This window comes from Polyergus mexicanus, unplaced genomic scaffold (assembly GCF_030449975.1).
Source record: "Polyergus mexicanus isolate NDT 795.1 unplaced genomic scaffold, iyPolMexi1.0 SCAF_4, whole genome shotgun sequence".
Taxonomy (NCBI): Eukaryota; Metazoa; Arthropoda; class Insecta; order Hymenoptera; family Formicidae; genus Polyergus; species Polyergus mexicanus.
Genome location: NW_027223324.1, coordinates 6,398,678 through 6,415,398, shown reverse-complemented (window position 1 = coordinate 6,415,398; position 16,721 = coordinate 6,398,678). Strand labels below are relative to the sequence as shown.

General features: G+C 33.5%; 2 protein-coding genes across 6 annotated transcripts in view; one reads left to right on the top strand and one right to left on the bottom strand.

Moving 5' to 3' along the window:
- Positions 1-704, top strand: part of Serrs (Seryl-tRNA synthetase) — a 2,267-nt gene extending 1,563 nt beyond the window's left edge. The window contains exon 5 of the mRNA XM_070294821.1: positions 566-704. Within this exon, the coding sequence (XP_070150922.1) occupies positions 566-704 (139 nt within the window). The remainder of the gene's footprint in view (positions 1-565) is intronic.
- Positions 32-16,721, bottom strand: part of Cic (Putative transcription factor capicua) — a 61,828-nt gene continuing 45,138 nt past the window's right edge. For 3 of the 5 annotated variants that reach the window (XM_070294381.1, XM_070294380.1, XM_070294382.1), the window contains 20 exons: positions 16,135-16,533; positions 15,260-15,815; positions 14,914-15,168; positions 14,524-14,635; positions 14,193-14,399; positions 13,977-14,092; positions 12,811-13,709; positions 12,491-12,698; positions 12,177-12,263; positions 10,353-10,627; positions 9,120-9,539; positions 8,651-8,966; positions 8,216-8,529; positions 7,449-7,680; positions 7,154-7,369; positions 6,783-7,046; positions 6,014-6,197; positions 5,709-5,917; positions 5,137-5,610; positions 32-5,032 (listed from right to left, as the gene is read on the bottom strand). In XM_070294381.1, the coding sequence (XP_070150482.1) occupies positions 4,962-5,032; positions 5,137-5,610; positions 5,709-5,917; positions 6,014-6,197; positions 6,783-7,046; positions 7,154-7,369; positions 7,449-7,680; positions 8,216-8,529; positions 8,651-8,966; positions 9,120-9,539; positions 10,353-10,627; positions 12,177-12,263; positions 12,491-12,698; positions 12,811-13,709; positions 13,977-14,092; positions 14,193-14,399; positions 14,524-14,635; positions 14,914-15,168; positions 15,260-15,815; positions 16,135-16,533 (5,814 nt within the window). In that variant the 3' untranslated portion in view covers positions 32-4,961. Of the gene's footprint in view, positions 5,033-5,136; positions 5,611-5,708; positions 5,918-6,013; positions 6,198-6,782; positions 7,047-7,153; positions 7,370-7,448; positions 7,681-8,215; positions 8,530-8,650; positions 8,967-9,119; positions 9,540-10,352; positions 10,628-12,176; positions 12,264-12,490; positions 12,699-12,810; positions 13,710-13,976; positions 14,093-14,192; positions 14,400-14,523; positions 14,636-14,913; positions 15,169-15,259; positions 15,816-16,134; positions 16,539-16,721 lie in introns of all 5 variants that reach the window. The other 2 variants (XM_070294383.1, XM_070294384.1) reach the window with 2 other exon arrangements.

Genomic DNA, 16,721 nt, shown 5'->3' with positions numbered 1-16,721 from the left:
AAGCAGTGGTATCAACGCAGAGTACTATAATTACACATTTCATATAGTAAATTATCACTGTTTGCAACAATGTGCCTCTCGCTAAAATAATATAATTTTGCCCAACTCCACATACATAGCGGTCATAATATGTATTATGATTTATTACTGAGCAGAGATATAACTTTGATGTGAAATTATAGAATGCGAGAGATATGGAAATGTTTGATAAGAAAATTGACAATGTGACATTATACAATTATGCCGAGTAATCGATTTATATATATAATGAAAAATTGACTTAAATTTTGAAAAATATCGTGTCGATTTTTTTCTTAAGATTTTCGAATTTTTATCAAAGATTATAAATCTATTTTTCATAGAATATAAATTTATTCCTGTGAATCGAACGTGAAATTCAATTTTACGTCGAATATAATTATAAATGAAACATGAAATTTAAATTCAAATACATATATGCATCAATCAAATTTTTTGCCGTAATATAAATGTCATAGTGTCATGTGATTAATTTTTTCTTATCTTCATTTTTTTGCTCTCTTTTCTCGCGAATTATATTTTCTAGAAAAAGTAAACGCATCTCTACATCAAAAGGGCCGTACGCCGGCAATTTGGTCCAACAACTGGTTCTCGTGTGTAAGGGCATCAGTGTTAAAATCTGCCAATCGTCATCGATTTATCCGCATAAACATGTTTATGAATAATATTCCGAGATTTGATACAGGCACAATGGTAAAATCAATAAATAAATAATTGCTGTGTAGTATGAAAAAAATTATCCCTCCAAAATAATTTCTCTTTAATATCGTATCTATAACATATATATATATATATGTCTTGAGCAGGTATATCGAGATTATTAGATATTGAACATATCAACGCATATATTGTACTTTTCAACATAATTCCATAGAATTTACAAGTGTGTCGATACAAATTTATATGAGAATACGCTCCAGAGAATATTGCTTTGCGATATTGAGAAGATTTATACATACAAAAAGTTTCGGTCAATTATGCCTGAGAGTATAAAGAGCGGATTATCTGTCTTATTGGATTGGTGCAGATTTTAATGCCTCAGCCAGTATATATATATAATGTTCCTATAATACATCTATGCCATGATGTCATATATATGCGATTGCGTTTAATAATTTTTTATACATTTATATATGTATATGTGTATGTATATATATTACATATATAATGAAATATATACCTCACATATGTGTATATACACGTATACATCGCGTACAATGTGTCGATGTAGTATTTTTACTGCATGGATACATATATAGAGTCATTGTTTATGACTTCTATATATAGTATTTTACTTTTGCTTCCTAATATTTTGCATAACATTAATCTTGACTGAGAGAGAGATATATATAATTACATAACAGTTTTAAAAATATTTCAAAATGAAACAAGAAAAATATAATAGAATAGTGAATATTAAATCGTATTGCGACTACAAGCATAATAAAAATATATCTAACGCAAATAATAAAAAAATGAGTAGTGTAAAAAGAAGAGCGCTTAATTAGATCATATTCGTTTATACATCGAGGAAGAAAGAGGAAGGGGAGGAATACACGCGCAGGAAGTCATGTGGTGAAGAAATAGTCGGTAGAGTAGCTGCCACTTTTACTTTACTTCTGTTTTTTCTAGATCACAGTCACATTCATGGCTGCTAAATCACGGAACGTATTTCATCACCATGTGAAATAAAGGGGGAAGAAGATATATCAAAGCTTTTTCAAAATCTTATAAATACTGGAAAGTAGTTTGCTAGTTTACGCAAGTACAAAATATAATATTTTTTTAATTAATTCTTTGAAATGGGCTAGTGCGAGAGATATTCAAACCCTGTTTAGATCCTGTTTCATCTAGAATTAAGAATGATGTGTATGTGTGTCTCAAACACATTTACCATTTCTTCACAAAGAATGGAACATATATAGATAAGCGCTTGAATAATTTGCGAATAATTACAAACAGATAAATATATTTGACAAATTTGTTAGATTCTGCATAGAACAGATCTTGTAGACATGCATCATATAAATATATAATAAGAGCGAGACACACACGCACACACACACACACGCGCGCGTGCACATGCACACTTGAGCATTCATATTTAAAATATTTTATGATAAAATATCCCTTTTCTCTTAAAAGATTCTGCGAATCTTATATTGGACCAATATTTTATTAAATTCAGCCGAATTAAATAAAAACGATTTCGCATGTATTTTACGCGATATAAATGACACACATGTATGTAATTCTAGGATATTTTCACAATTATATAATATCCCTTGATTGCTACGCAATCGTAAAAACCGTTTTAAAATGGCCTGCATTATAAATCTGAAAAAAATTCTCACACATTGTCAATAGAGACATTAATTATATAATGTCAGAATTTGATGAAAGCATTACAAACAGGATCAATCCAGGCTTTAAGTTTCCCTCTTCCTATTCTATTGTTTGCTACTAGTGCACTTAACGTTTGATAAAAAATAATAAATCAAGAGACGAGAGATAAGAGGATTATAATATAATTATATTATATACAAACAATAATATATCCTAACGCTTTGTAGGAAAGGATTAACTTTGGAGAAGGGTGGGAGGACCGTCCCGAGCACAAGAGTCCACTACAGATAAAGGCCCATAATCTGCAATTATCCTAAACTTAATCCTGCCTGCGATTTTTTTTGTGTATAATTATATATATATATATATATATATATATATATATATATATATATAAATTCTATAAATTACAATAGCATATATTCTCTATCATTTCCATTTTATACATGCTAAATTTATATATAGATAAATATATATATTCATATATAAAGTTAGCATCATATATGTATTCTATTTACAAAATATGTAGAATAGACATGTATCTCATATTCTAACTACAGTATACGTGCCGTGGCGCGAGACTTGTCGAGACCTGTCAAGTGCGCTTTTTTTTATATCACTAATTACATAATCTATTTTACAGCCAAATTCAACAATCTTTGCTAAAATTCGACACGATAATTCTTTGAGATTTAACATAAAAAAGATTGGAAACGTTGGATTACTAAAAGAGGATGTTAAAACTGACGCGATATACTATATTTTTTGCGTGTAATAAAGAATATAAATCAATTAAAAAATATATATGATACAAAAACACTCCAACGATCCCATTCAATGTAATGTACAAATTTATAAACAGTATAAACATTTATATTTTCATAAAAATGCACACGATTTTTTCTTAGTACATTGCTACTGTTAATAATTGTATAATTGTCATACTAAAAATTGGTATTGACATTTCAATTCTAATAACGAGTACATTTTCTCTCTTCATATAGTATATGTGTTAAGTACTTGATGCATACAATAAAAATAATAATAAAATGTGTATTTGTCACGGCCGAAAAAAAAGGGAAAAAAAATACGGCTTGCTTTATAAAAGCGCTTAAATCTAAGGCCAAAAAAGAAAAGAAATAAAAATAAAAAAAGATAAAAAAAGAAAAAAATTCAAGAAAAAAAAGGAAAAGACCGTTTTAAAACACCTATAAAATATGGATTAACGCGTTGAATTTCAGCAAAGCTATAAAAAAAACAGTAGTATAAGTACTTTCAATAATGTTGGAAACATATTACATATTATCTATATCAAGAATTTTTATCTAACAATTATTCTCTCTTTCGCTGAAGGAATTATAGTGCATGCATTCCCTTTGCTTTGTCACCGCACAATGGCACGATTTTTATCTCTTGTATTATAATATACATAGTTCAAGAATACAGTGCTCTTACAGTTCTTCAGATAGAGAATTGTAGATATTTCACAACTGTTTAGATATTTTTTGTCTCAAGATATCATTCTGTAATATTTACACGTGAAATAAACATCTCTCCGAGATGAATGATGTATTACATAAATTTTGTGCAGTTTATCATAGTTTCTTCATTCTATAGAGAGAGTTTTTCGACCTATATAATATATACATATGCATACATGTATACCTACATATATGTAAATATATATATGTAAAGTATAACTAAAGTATATAAACTCTGATTTTATTTTATAATGTTCCATTAATTCTATGTTCCATAATATTTCCAGTTCCAATTTTCTGTCTCTCTTTTTCTCTCTCACTCTGTTTATTTCTCTTTCCCTTATGAATTTTATTTCATATTTTCAACAATATTTAACAATGGCTTAGGCCCTTCTTGAATCACCCAAGACATGTTGATATACAAATATCAATTACACAGTTTTAAGAATTTCACAGTAAAATGCGAATTGCAATTTCTAAATATAATAAAATATATAACGTCATATATATTTCTTATAATACTCTTTTTTTTTGTAAACAATATCCAGATTTATACTGTAATGCAGTATTATCTTTCTCTGTTTCAAAGAATAAGATTCTTGTCTCATAGATCAGATAAATGTTCAACACATGTTCATGTGTACATTGTCTATATTTGCATGAAAGACTTGCATGTAAAGTCAAATTTATACAAAATCATAAATTGTCGTAAAATATTGCAAATTATTAACTGTTGAACGTTTGCAATTTTTTTCGTTTCCTTATCATTCAAGAATAACTGACATCTCGACAAATAGTTATAAATAATTATATAAACAGTAGTACACACACATAATACCTCAGTATTATATATAAAATCACTTGTATATCAATCACGTCTCGGTATGCCCGTTAAATTAAGCCTGCAGCAGGCTTCATCAAAATCTAAAATTGCACTAAAGCCTTTTGCAGTACTTTACAAGTCCTGAAGAGAATATGTACGACTCTAACTAGTAAATACGACTTTTCTAGTAAATATTTAGCTCTTCAAAGGATAATAATGTATTCGTGTTGCGGAGTAAGGGGATGCATAGTATCACAGTTGGCACGTGGGTGCTAGCTACCACTACTACTGCTTACAGGCAGTGAATGTGGAGCTCCCATCGACGTTGGAGGAGCAGTTGGACCTAAACAAGTATCGGAGAAATATACAATTGCGTTATACACACACAAATTGGTTTATAATCAATAAGAAAAATTATAAAAAACGGCTCAAATCTCTTGTATTTACCAGTTACGATAGGTGAGGATTCTGAGATTGGCGATGGACTAACGAGATTATTAGCACTCGGTGTCGAATTGGCCTTCAATTTCTGCCGAACTTCTCGAATCTTCAGTTGCAAGCTCGTCTTAGTAGGAAATATATCCGCATGCTTAGCTTGAAACGAGGAAGTGGCTTGCGTGGATGGAAAGTAACCGTGTTCCTGAAACAACTGCATGACCAGATGTCTCCGTTGCTCCAATGTCTTCCTATGACCGCGCTCGTTGTCGCTTCTACCGATTCCTACAGTACTTCCGCCACCGCCTCCCGGGGTTTTTGGCGTTCGCGGAGAACTGGCATCAACGTCCAATAAATCGTTGTTGGCTCTATAAGCGTCAACATTGAAATCCGGACCGAAAAATGTGTTACCGGTTAGTTTAACGCTCGATGTGGACTTTGGAGTGGCTGATATCGATGTGTCCGAGTCGATTTCATCCTCATTCACTGTTGAAGAAAGAAAAAAAAAACATTATAATAGTAACATTAAACACAAATCAGATCAAAATATTATAATATATAAATAATTTAGTGTAATTATTTACTTGTGAGCCTATGAGGTCCAGATTGTGCAGATTTCTTTCGATAACCTGGCATCTGCATAGATGTTTGCGAATGTAATCCGGAAGCTACACTACTATGGCCAGATGAACCTGGATTGTTCATATTGATCGCACTCGGACTCTGTATATCCTCTGGTTTGAATTCTGGCAATGATGAGAATTTTTCTTGAAAGTTCACTTGTTCAAGAACTCTGTCAAAGAATTATATGTATTGTCAAGTTTAATCTTATGCAGTAGTTTCTAATTCATATAACATTCCTAATACAATATAGAGATTAAAAATATACCTGTCCATACCATCCTCTACGTTTTTCTTAAAAAAGGAGCCTTTCTTGGTAGAAGGAGAAGGAGAAGTATGAGACTCGGTTATATTCTGTTCTGTTGTTTGAGATATATTAGTTTGTGGTCGATTGTCGCAATGTTGAGATGTTATTGGCCCGTGGTCTCCTGTAGTTGATGCGGAAGGCATTGCTGTTAAAATGAATAGAAAAAAAAATGGAATAAAAAAACAGAAACAAGGAATTTATTATATCAAATTGTAGAATAAAAATTCATGAAAATATATAAAAAGTGTGTTTAAAAATTGCCAGACTTGTTTGCTTTCAATTATAGATTTTTTGGATTATTTAACATTTTTTTTCAAGAGACTTTCTTCAGCAAAATTATCTGGTTATCAATAGTACTTGAGTAATAACCAATTTGAAAATACAATGTTTTCCGCAAATTAAAGGAAGATAGTAGATAGCAAAATAATATTTCTTAATCAAAAAAGAAAAATTGTAGAAGAAAAAAAAGATTTCAGAGTTCCATTTCAATATAATTTTGATGATAATTGCAAAGATATGTATCAAAGTTAAAAGTTTCGATGAAAATAATATCCCTTAATATTTCCACTAAGAAATCTTTATTTCTTAATTAATTAAAAAAACTGTAGTTATATTAAAGGGTATTTCGTAATGTTATCTTGTGTTATTTTAAAATATTTTGTCTATAACATATTAATATATTTACTGCTCTCTCGTATAAAAATCACAAGTTATAAAAATTATTATATACCCATTGATTGTCTCCTTTGTAGTGGTGCTCGACCGAGTTGTGCCGGAGTTGGAGCAAGCATGAACGGGCCTTTACTTGGCCCCATATCATTGCTTTGGCCTTCGTCGAACGTATATGATTTATTTGACGGCTGTTCCGTGCTGCTTCCGTGATTACTTTGAGATGTATGTGGCGTGTGAGGTGTCGACGGCTGCTTATGTTTTTCATTTGTCGCGGGAAGAACAATATTTACGGTATCCTTGTCCTCTGTTTTTATGTTACTGACTGTAATGAGAGAGAAAAAGCGATGATAAAAGCATCGCATGTGATCAATCGTGTAAAGATATTCGTATATATCTGCGAAATAAATTTATATAAATAAAAGATATTACTATAAAACTGAGCGTGATTCGTAATAGCCTGTTGATTATCATTATTCTCGGATCCGGCGAGACGAGCAATAGAATGACCGGTCCCTCGGCCATAAGTTGACGTGGTGGAATTTGTCGAGACCGGGTAAGACTTGCTCACAATCACGCTTTGAATCTCCATCTTATTATTGGATACTAAATTTTGCACGGGTATAGAGTTGTTGCGATTACCGGCATCTATAATCGGATTACATATATTCGTTTATTTATTATCAGACATTTCGGATAAAAGTATGCAATAACAATTTAGACTCACCAGTGATAGGTATCTGAAATCCACTGTACATGCTGGAGTGTGACGGTGTTGGATTAAGATACTGCTGCGATCCCTGCTGCGGTTTGGAAACAGCCACTAAATCGTTATCGAGCAATGTTAGAGTGAACGGTGGTTGATGAGGGACAGTTGAAGTAAGAGGGCGAAGAGTAGTGGCTAAAGACTGCAACGGCGGCTGTTGTTTCAGCAGCGCCATCATTGGTTTCGATCCAATCTGTTAGTATTGTTAAACTTGTTATTTCATTTTCAAATCTGTTTGAAGATTTTTATTCGATATTTATTTGGAAAAGGCATATGCACTACTACTTTCTTAAACAAACTATTGCATCGAGATAAAGTAACTTTGATATTGTTCTATAAGAAAAAATAAAGATGTTGCATATACATATATAAATGTGGAAAATATATATATATATATAATGAATAGAAAAAAGAGTAAGAGAAAGGCAGAGAAAGGAGATAAAAATAAATCCACAATATTCTTATTATTCTTGCCTAAACATCTAAAGTAAATTTTTTCTCCACATTTTCTAAAATTTATCTTAAGTATGAAGAAATGTCTATAAGTTTCGAACTTTTTATAAATTATAGACTATACTTTTTTGTTCCAACTACTTGATAACGTATGATAAAAGGAATGATTGTTACTCTCAACAATGTGGATATACATGTATAACAATCCAGTCATGTGAATATTTGTAGCAAATGTCTAAATAAATTGCTAAAATGTCCACTTATCTGATACTTACGGTATGTAATACCGGAGCTGCTGTAAATTTAGGTACATTCCGTCCGTTTTCAGTATGGATGCTTACAAGATTATTCACGCTATACTGAGTACTATACTGTTGTTCGCTCTTTACTGGTTCTGGTTTAATAATTTTTGGCGATATTGGCATAGTTATGAAAGCTCCGCCGGTAGGTTGGAACCCTGACACTCCTGTTGGATTGACAGGACTGTGATAAGGATACGTACTCGACAAAACTGATACAGTACCGCCTTTATCCATGGAAGTATGATGATACTTTGTTGTTGACTCTATACTTGTTGAGGGTATCCGTGCTACATAAACATTAAGATTCATATTGTTAAATCTCCTATTAATCTCTAATATTAATCTATTATCAATTTTTTACACACATAAAAGTCACACATTAGTTTATATGTATAATTCGAAAGATACCTTTTATTGGCTTAGGTCTGCAGGTTATTTCCTGTTTAATGTTGATCACTTCCCTCTTTTGATCACTCACAGACGAAAATCGCGATTGATTGAAACACTTTTTCTCCGCGTCCTCGTTATCGTGCACCTCATTATCACTGTCTGTTAATTTATCCTTGCACTTTAAATCTATTTCAGGCTGAGGATCTTCGCAAATCACCATCTGATCGTCATCCGACCCATTTGCATCATCGTCTTGCTTCATGTCGACTTCGGTGTTCTCAATTTGCAGAGGAATCTCCGAAATTCGATGTTGTGTGTGCGACTGATTCATAATCTGTCGATTTATAATTTCATCAATGAATATTTTTTCTTAGCAAATGTTTCAAATAAATAGAATGGAAAAAATCTTTCAAAATGTACTTATTATTTATTTTGTAACTATGATATATAAGTTTAATACTGTGATATATAATGTGAAATTTCGTGCCTCAATGTTAGAGGGAACTTCGTTATATGTATTAGTGATCGGAGTAGATACTTCGTCGGCGGATGTGAGCGCCAATGGATCATCCGAGGAAGAACCCTGAAGAGGATCCGTTTCCTCCCCTGTACTATTCAATTTTGCCCTTCCGACTTCGTTTCCTTTGAAACTGGTCGTCGATGATTTCCGTCTGTCCTTGCTACACCACTTCCAATCCGGATGCGCCTTAAAATGCGCTTCCTTCACTTCCGAGGCGAGCTCGTGATATTTTTGTTTCTCATCTGGTCCCAACGCGTACCACCACTCTCCTAGTATTTTAGATACCGTGCGATTATCTTGATTCGGATGACGTTGATGTACGAGGGCGCGATGTCGTTTCGAAAAAATCATAAAAGCATTCATGGGCCGTCGTATCCTCTCTTTAGCCTGTAAGAAAATTAATGTAAATGTGCGAAACTCCAATAAAAATAGAAAACGTATTATTAAATATAGTCTTCCTATATTATTATTATTATTTTTATATTATTAAATATAGAGTGTGGAGCATTTAATCATTATCAAATATACAGGATGCTCTCGTGTTAAATGGCCAAACTTGAAATATGAATTTAGGACCTCAAGACAAAAATAATTTTCCTCTAGAAATATGCTCGCAAACGCTTCATTCAAAAGATATTGACTTTTTAAGTTACAGAACTATAGGAATAAATAATATCAAAATTCTTTTTTTTGTTTTGAAGATCGAAGGTCATTGACAGGCTTGTGTTTGCACTGCAAACAAAATAATTTATTAACATTCAATCATTAAAACAGAGGATATCGCAAGCGTGCGAAGAAATTACAGACGTCTCCGGACTGGTAACCATCATTTTGAACAAAACATTTAATAATTAAATTTTGATTATTGTAAAGCAATAAAGAGGATAAACCTAGATTATTTCGACATTGTCCATTCCTATAGTTCTAAACTGAAGAAGTCAATATCTCTTGAACGAAGCGTTTGCGAGCATACTTCCTAGAGAAAAATTTTATTTTGTTTTGAGATCCTAGATTCATATTTCAAGTTTGGTCATTTAATCCGAGAGCACTCTGTAAATATATATATATATATATATAATTGAGTAATATATATTGTCGATATATTGTTATATCAATTACATCATTTTTTATTTGTGTGTTTTTTTTTTAAATATTTATCACTAAAATGATAATCACAATAATGGTTCCAGTCAAACTTACTTTCAGCGGAGTCTGCGATTGCAAAGCACTGAGCGATTGACTGCGTCTCTTATTAGCGTTGGCTTCCACTTCTGCAGTTGGGGTTGGTTCCGTTTCAAAAACGTCATCGTCTTCCTCTTCGGCAGGTGTTATAGGATCTGAACCAGGGCCAGGGCCGTCTTCAGCAGGTGTGCTCATACTGATTGGAATCGGAGGTGCACTCAAGGGTGGGCTGAGAGCGGAGGGAGGAGGGCTCACCTCTGATTGTTCCAAAACTGCCGTCTGCCACGAAAAAGCTGCAATGAAGTTAGTGGGTTAGTTGTAATGATTGTGGTTAGTAATGATGATGTATGGGAATAGTAGCGATATATGTAGTATGTACATAGGCATGCCTGCTCTATGACTTAGAAAGGAAAAAAAGAAAAAAGTTAATAATAAATTAATAGTAATGAAAATTGAGAGAATAATTAAATAAAGCATCTATGATAAATAAAGAGAAATTAGTATGTTATAATTTAATAGGATTATTGAAGATTGATGTAATGAACTGTATGGTGAATTTGTATGGTGATAAAACACATATGATGAATTACAATACAAATATGTTTGATAGAATGGTAATCCAAAGATGAATTAAATATTGAATTGTCCAAAAAGTTTAAACAGATTTTAGGTACAATAGAAACTCTTTATCCTGGAATCTCATTGTGGGACTGATTAGACTACCCATGAAACATCTCGTCAATTTCCATTCTTATTCTAATGACACATGCGCAAAATGAAAAGATCATCGCGCGCTATTTTTTCTCTATACATGATTAATGAAAGATGAATAAAAAAAGAAAATTGCAGTTAACAGGAGATAAAGCTACTTCAGAATAGGCAGAAAGAGAAAATAGATACAATAGACAGGATTTTATTAAATGATTATTGAGACAATATATCTTACAACTTGCTCAGATAAAATCTTCAAATATATTGCTTAAATATATACACAATATATACAACTTCATTTATATATTATCTTTTCCTTTTACAACCTTTTACTATATCTTTTGCACAATTTGAAGATTTTATCTGAGCAAGTTGTACGATATATTGTCTCAATAATCATTTATTAAAATCCTGTCTATTGTATCTATTTTCTTTTTCTACCTATTCTGAAGTAGCTTTATCTCCTGTTAACTATAATTTTCTTTTTTTATTCCTCTTTCATTAATAGTAATAAAATAAAATAGTAATAAAATAATGTATAGAGAAAAAATAGCGTGCGATGATTTTTTCATTATATATATATGGTTGCATTTTTAAAAATCTGCATATACTTTTCCAACAATCCAATACCTATGGACATCCTTCCGTAGCATTAAAGTTTAAACCGTTGAAAATGTACTTTATCATATATGTTAAATGAGATAAGAAGTTAAAAAATTGAGAATGAAGTTCGTTAGTTAATTGTATCTGTTGCAAGATTAACACTAATACATGAAAATAAAATTACAAAATTAAAAATATCTCTTGTTATAACAATGTTGTTGTGAATAACTGCGCAGAAAAGAAATTTTCTTATGATCTTGTCTCTCAATTTACATTTAAAAGAACATTTTCTCTTGATATATAAAAATATATATACTACATGAAAAAAAAATGTATAAAAATTAAAAAACAGAAAAATATAAAGGAACATCCAAAATATATATTGTATAATAAATAATAAAGTATCAGTACTTGTAATACACTTGCTTATAACAGATAAATGTCTTTGCATTATATCATGTACTACTGATAAACTGCAATCTACAGCAGTTTCATACACTCGATATACATTTCAGTCAAAACTCAAACCTTTTTTAAGCTTCCAGCTCTGTGCTGCATTGTTCAGTAATGATGGGGTATGGGGCTGATATGCAGGAGGAACTTCATGGCTGCCATCTGTGAAAGCCTTACCGTTTAGTTAAACTTGCTTGCTACTATCGATTTTATATTATGATTTTATATTAATATCCTCATTGGAAAAACAATTGTAAAATAATAAAAAAAAACAACAAAAATAATACAACTTTTCAACTTCCACAGAAAATGCTTTAAATAATTTATAAAAGATTGTACATATATAAAAAGAACATATAAGGAAAAAATTAATGACATAAAAAACTTACAGAGGATACCATTGTTTTTCGCATTCTCCTCTCTGGCCGGTTGCGTCTTTGGAATCTGCTGAACAATTACATGCTGGAAGACACTCGTCGGAGTAGATGTATTAATAGATGTCTCGGTGGTAGAGGTAGTCATTACAGCATTCGTAGGTGGTGGTTGATTTCTCTGCATGTCCATATGCAGCGTCGTATGTGCGCCCACTTTATTCATCTAATGACAACAAATGATATGATCGACTTATCCGCGCGGTATAGGTCTCGGTCGGCTATCCCATCTATCTATAAATCACTCATTTAGCAATCCCAATGTATCGTCAACTTACAGGTTGCAGAACGGACAGTTTGTCAATGTGGACGGATGAAACAGCGTGTGATTGAGGTGGCTGTTGACACTGAACTTGATGCAACGTGGATGTCGATAGTTGACCTAAATGATTTATCAAGCTCTGCCGATACTTGTCATCCTGATTATTCATATGCGTACCCGCCGACGCTGCTGACATGTCCATGCTGTTCTTTATCACGAGATACTTTTTCTCATGCTGCTGCATTACATAGATCGGCGGGCCCTGGGGCGGCGGTTGTGCGTAATCGACCGGCTGCTCCAGTGATTTGTTGTGTATGAGCGTCAAATTTTGCGGCATAGAAGTAGCGGGTAGAGGCATATGGGGTGAATGCGGTGAGTGTTTTATCAACTGCGGACTTTGTTCAGGCATTTCGGCGTGATTGGCGTGAAAATCGTTGGCGCTTGATGTGAGCGCGTGCTGTAAGATTATGCTCTGTTGTTGCTGCTGAGCGATTGTTGACGTCACCACCGAAGGATGTCTCGTCGGCGGTGGGCTCTGCTCTGACCATGACAGAGCCAGATTCTGTCCAGGTTGCATGCTGCGATTCACTGGAGAGATTCTTATCACACTTGTTCCTATACTGGTGGGGACGGGAGCCGCTCGATTCGATCTGACTACTCGATTTGGTTCGGGTTTTATCACTTGTTGCGGATACTGAACTAAAAAGTTCGACTGCGTGGGCGAGTGCTTCCATTTAGCGCCGGGTGAAATTAGCGGAGTCGCATGATGAGCCGGACTCGAGATAGGCATAAATACATTGTTCTGATTGAGTCCCAACGGTGGTACCGGCGACTGGTTTATGCATGGAGATATAGAGGACTGGCCCGTTGGTGACGAGAAAGCTGGCGTAGCCGATCTGGAGCTTCCCAAAGACACTGGTAGCGATAACAGAAAACGATTCGGCGAATTATTTTTATATAGAAACTTGTTTTATAATGTTATTTTAGATTGTCTTACACAAAAGAGAATTGTAATAGATTCCATCTATTTAAGATAATTTATATTATATAAATAAAGCGCTCTACTATTATTAATAAAAATATAAAGAAAAGATTTGAGATGCTTTTATTAAATGTATATGTACATATGTGCATAAATATTGTATATATATATATATATATATATATACATAGAGGATATACCGAGCATATTAGCAGCTTCAGTTTCATCTTGATCGAATCTACCAGCTATTCTTCTGTCACCATAGTTTGGCGAAGTATCGGAATCTCTTGATGTCTCTTCGCCATCCATTTTACTACTGTAAATAAAAAACAGAATCGTAATTTTAAGCGATAAAGAAAATGTTTAATTTAAGTAATATTTTAGTGCATAAATTTAATGCAAGCAAACATTCATACCCAGGAAATGTGTTTGTTGGACCTCTAAGACCAGATCCTTTTAAACTAAGATGACGGGAACAATATCCTCTTCGTTGGCTCTCTTTGTTACATTCCTTCTTACTGCAGAGCCTACGCCATTGTTTCCCATTAAATTTCTTTCTAATTCCGCTTGGTGTAACCACTACATCACCCTTTTTATACCTATGTGGCGTTGCCGCCTGAGATCTGTTAAAAAAAAAAAAAAAAAAAAAAAAAAGAGTAAACTCATGCACTATTATTCATTCAAAGTTTCACTATTCAACGTATTAATAATTTCATCTGATTGAAAATTGATATATTTGATTAATACCTGGGTGTGGCTGCCTGAGAACGAGGCGTTATACTACGTTGTTCAACTAGGCTACTGGTACTTCCTCGACTTTGCATACTGCTTCTTTTGCTGCTTCCTGACAATTTTGCATCTGTCAGTTGAATATATCTGAATTACTATACTATTGTTTTGGTAAAAATTCTCTCGATAAAAGCCTTAGGTTTTTCTTCATAATATAAAAAACGCTTCTCTCGAGAAGAATATATAGAGCAATATTTTAATAATACTATAATCTATAATCTATTTATTATAATAGAAAATAAATCTGATTTTGCGTCATGCGTAATATACAATATATATGAAGCAATTGCTATATTTTAATTTAAATAATATCTTAGATAAAAATAAAAACTTTACGCTATATCTAACCTGCATCCGAGGGAAATGTAATGTCTTCCCTATCTAAATCATCCTCGCTTTCTAAATCGTCGTACGGCCGGCTGCCGTTGCTTAACGCTGTGGCAGAATGTGCAGAAGTGCCTAAAGTCATGAGAGGGCTGGTACCGGTGGTTCTATAATAGCTCGTATCGTTATGAGTTGACATATGCGACGTGTGATGAGAAGTATGATGGAGCAAAATTGGCACTGCTGTTGGAGCTTCCGTGGTATTGCGATATCCATGTTCTGTGATAAATTTTCAAAATAAACGATTATTTCAGTTACCTTTCGCAAAATATGATACTAATGTCTCTCTTTCATAAATATGATTTATTACCAATCGTCTCAACCCTCGAAGGATCACAATCTTCCAGACCTTCCTCCAACTCATCGGCCCATGGAGGTTGTACTAGCCGTAGGTCCGCGCGTTTCACAACATAGCTTTCACTCTGATCGTCTTCCCGCGATATTTTCACAACAAAACGATTAGGCTTCGTTAATATCTTGCACACTGTCCCTTTTACAAACACTTTGGTCACGTCCACGTGATTGTTCGCGATCGGACATCTGATGCAAACCTTTGTTTCCAAAGTCACCTGTCCTAAAGATGGGCTTGCATCGCCTATCACGTCATATCGTCTCCCGCCCAGAACGTCACTGTAACGCACCAATTTCCTCTCGCCGTCGAACTCGATGAAAATCTCACCGTGAATAACATTACGTATAACACCCGGATAATAATATGAATCCCTTAAAGCTAACACTCTATGGTCGCGCCACTCACTGAGATCAATAGCAAGTCGAGGACGAGACCGTAAAGGTTCTTCACGAAGAGAGTAATCTACCGCTATGCTTTGAGGAGGTAACACTACTACTGAATGAGCTGAGGATACCTATAAACACAACATTACAGCAAAATCACATACACTTCTCTGACTAAAAAGTAATTCAATATGTATTATATCAAGTAAGTAAATATATCACGTATTTATTATTTAGAAATAAATTATACGTATATTTATTTCATAAAGGAATTTTTGTAAAGATCTTAAAATCTTTTTTAATTTGCTGTGTATATACATTTGCTTTTTTTATTAATTTCCAAATAATATTTATAATTTTTTTCATGTTTAAATAATATTCGCAAGATTAGTATTTTTGTCTACAGAGACATCAAAATTTCAACAGGAAACATGTATTTTATCGATATACCTGATAACAATCGGGCTCATGTGGTGACTGTCGGTTGATAATAGTTGGTAAGCTCGATTGTTGGCCTAAAGCAGCCGGCTGGCTGCCAAGCGGCATTGTCGGCGCGCGTATGTTAATTATGTTGCTGGTAATGTTGCTGATGACATTGCTGGTCTTGTCCATCTCCTCGAGTTCGGATGGATCGAACTTTCGTTTCTTCGGAAGCTTTTTAGCGCTGATAGTTGGGTCCGACAGGTCTCGTTGCGGCAGTACAGGAGGCGGGGGTGGTTGTTCCGGGATAGATTTCTCTTCAATCGAAGCGCCGCCACCACCCCCGCCTGCTCCATATTGTCCGCCACCGAGGCTGTCCCGTTTCTCGTGCATCTCAGGGTGAGCAGTCAGCATTTTGGCCACCTCACGCTGCTCTAAATATTAATGTGTGTTATTATTAATATTATTTATTGTTGAAAAAGAAAGCTCTCACCACTAAACAAGAAAAGGAAGAAATAAAAAGACTATGTCTAGTTTTCTATTGAAGTTGGGGACGTGATGAACAGCAGCATTAAGACATGGCTAAAATTGTAGACCATTAAAAGAGGATTAAAAAG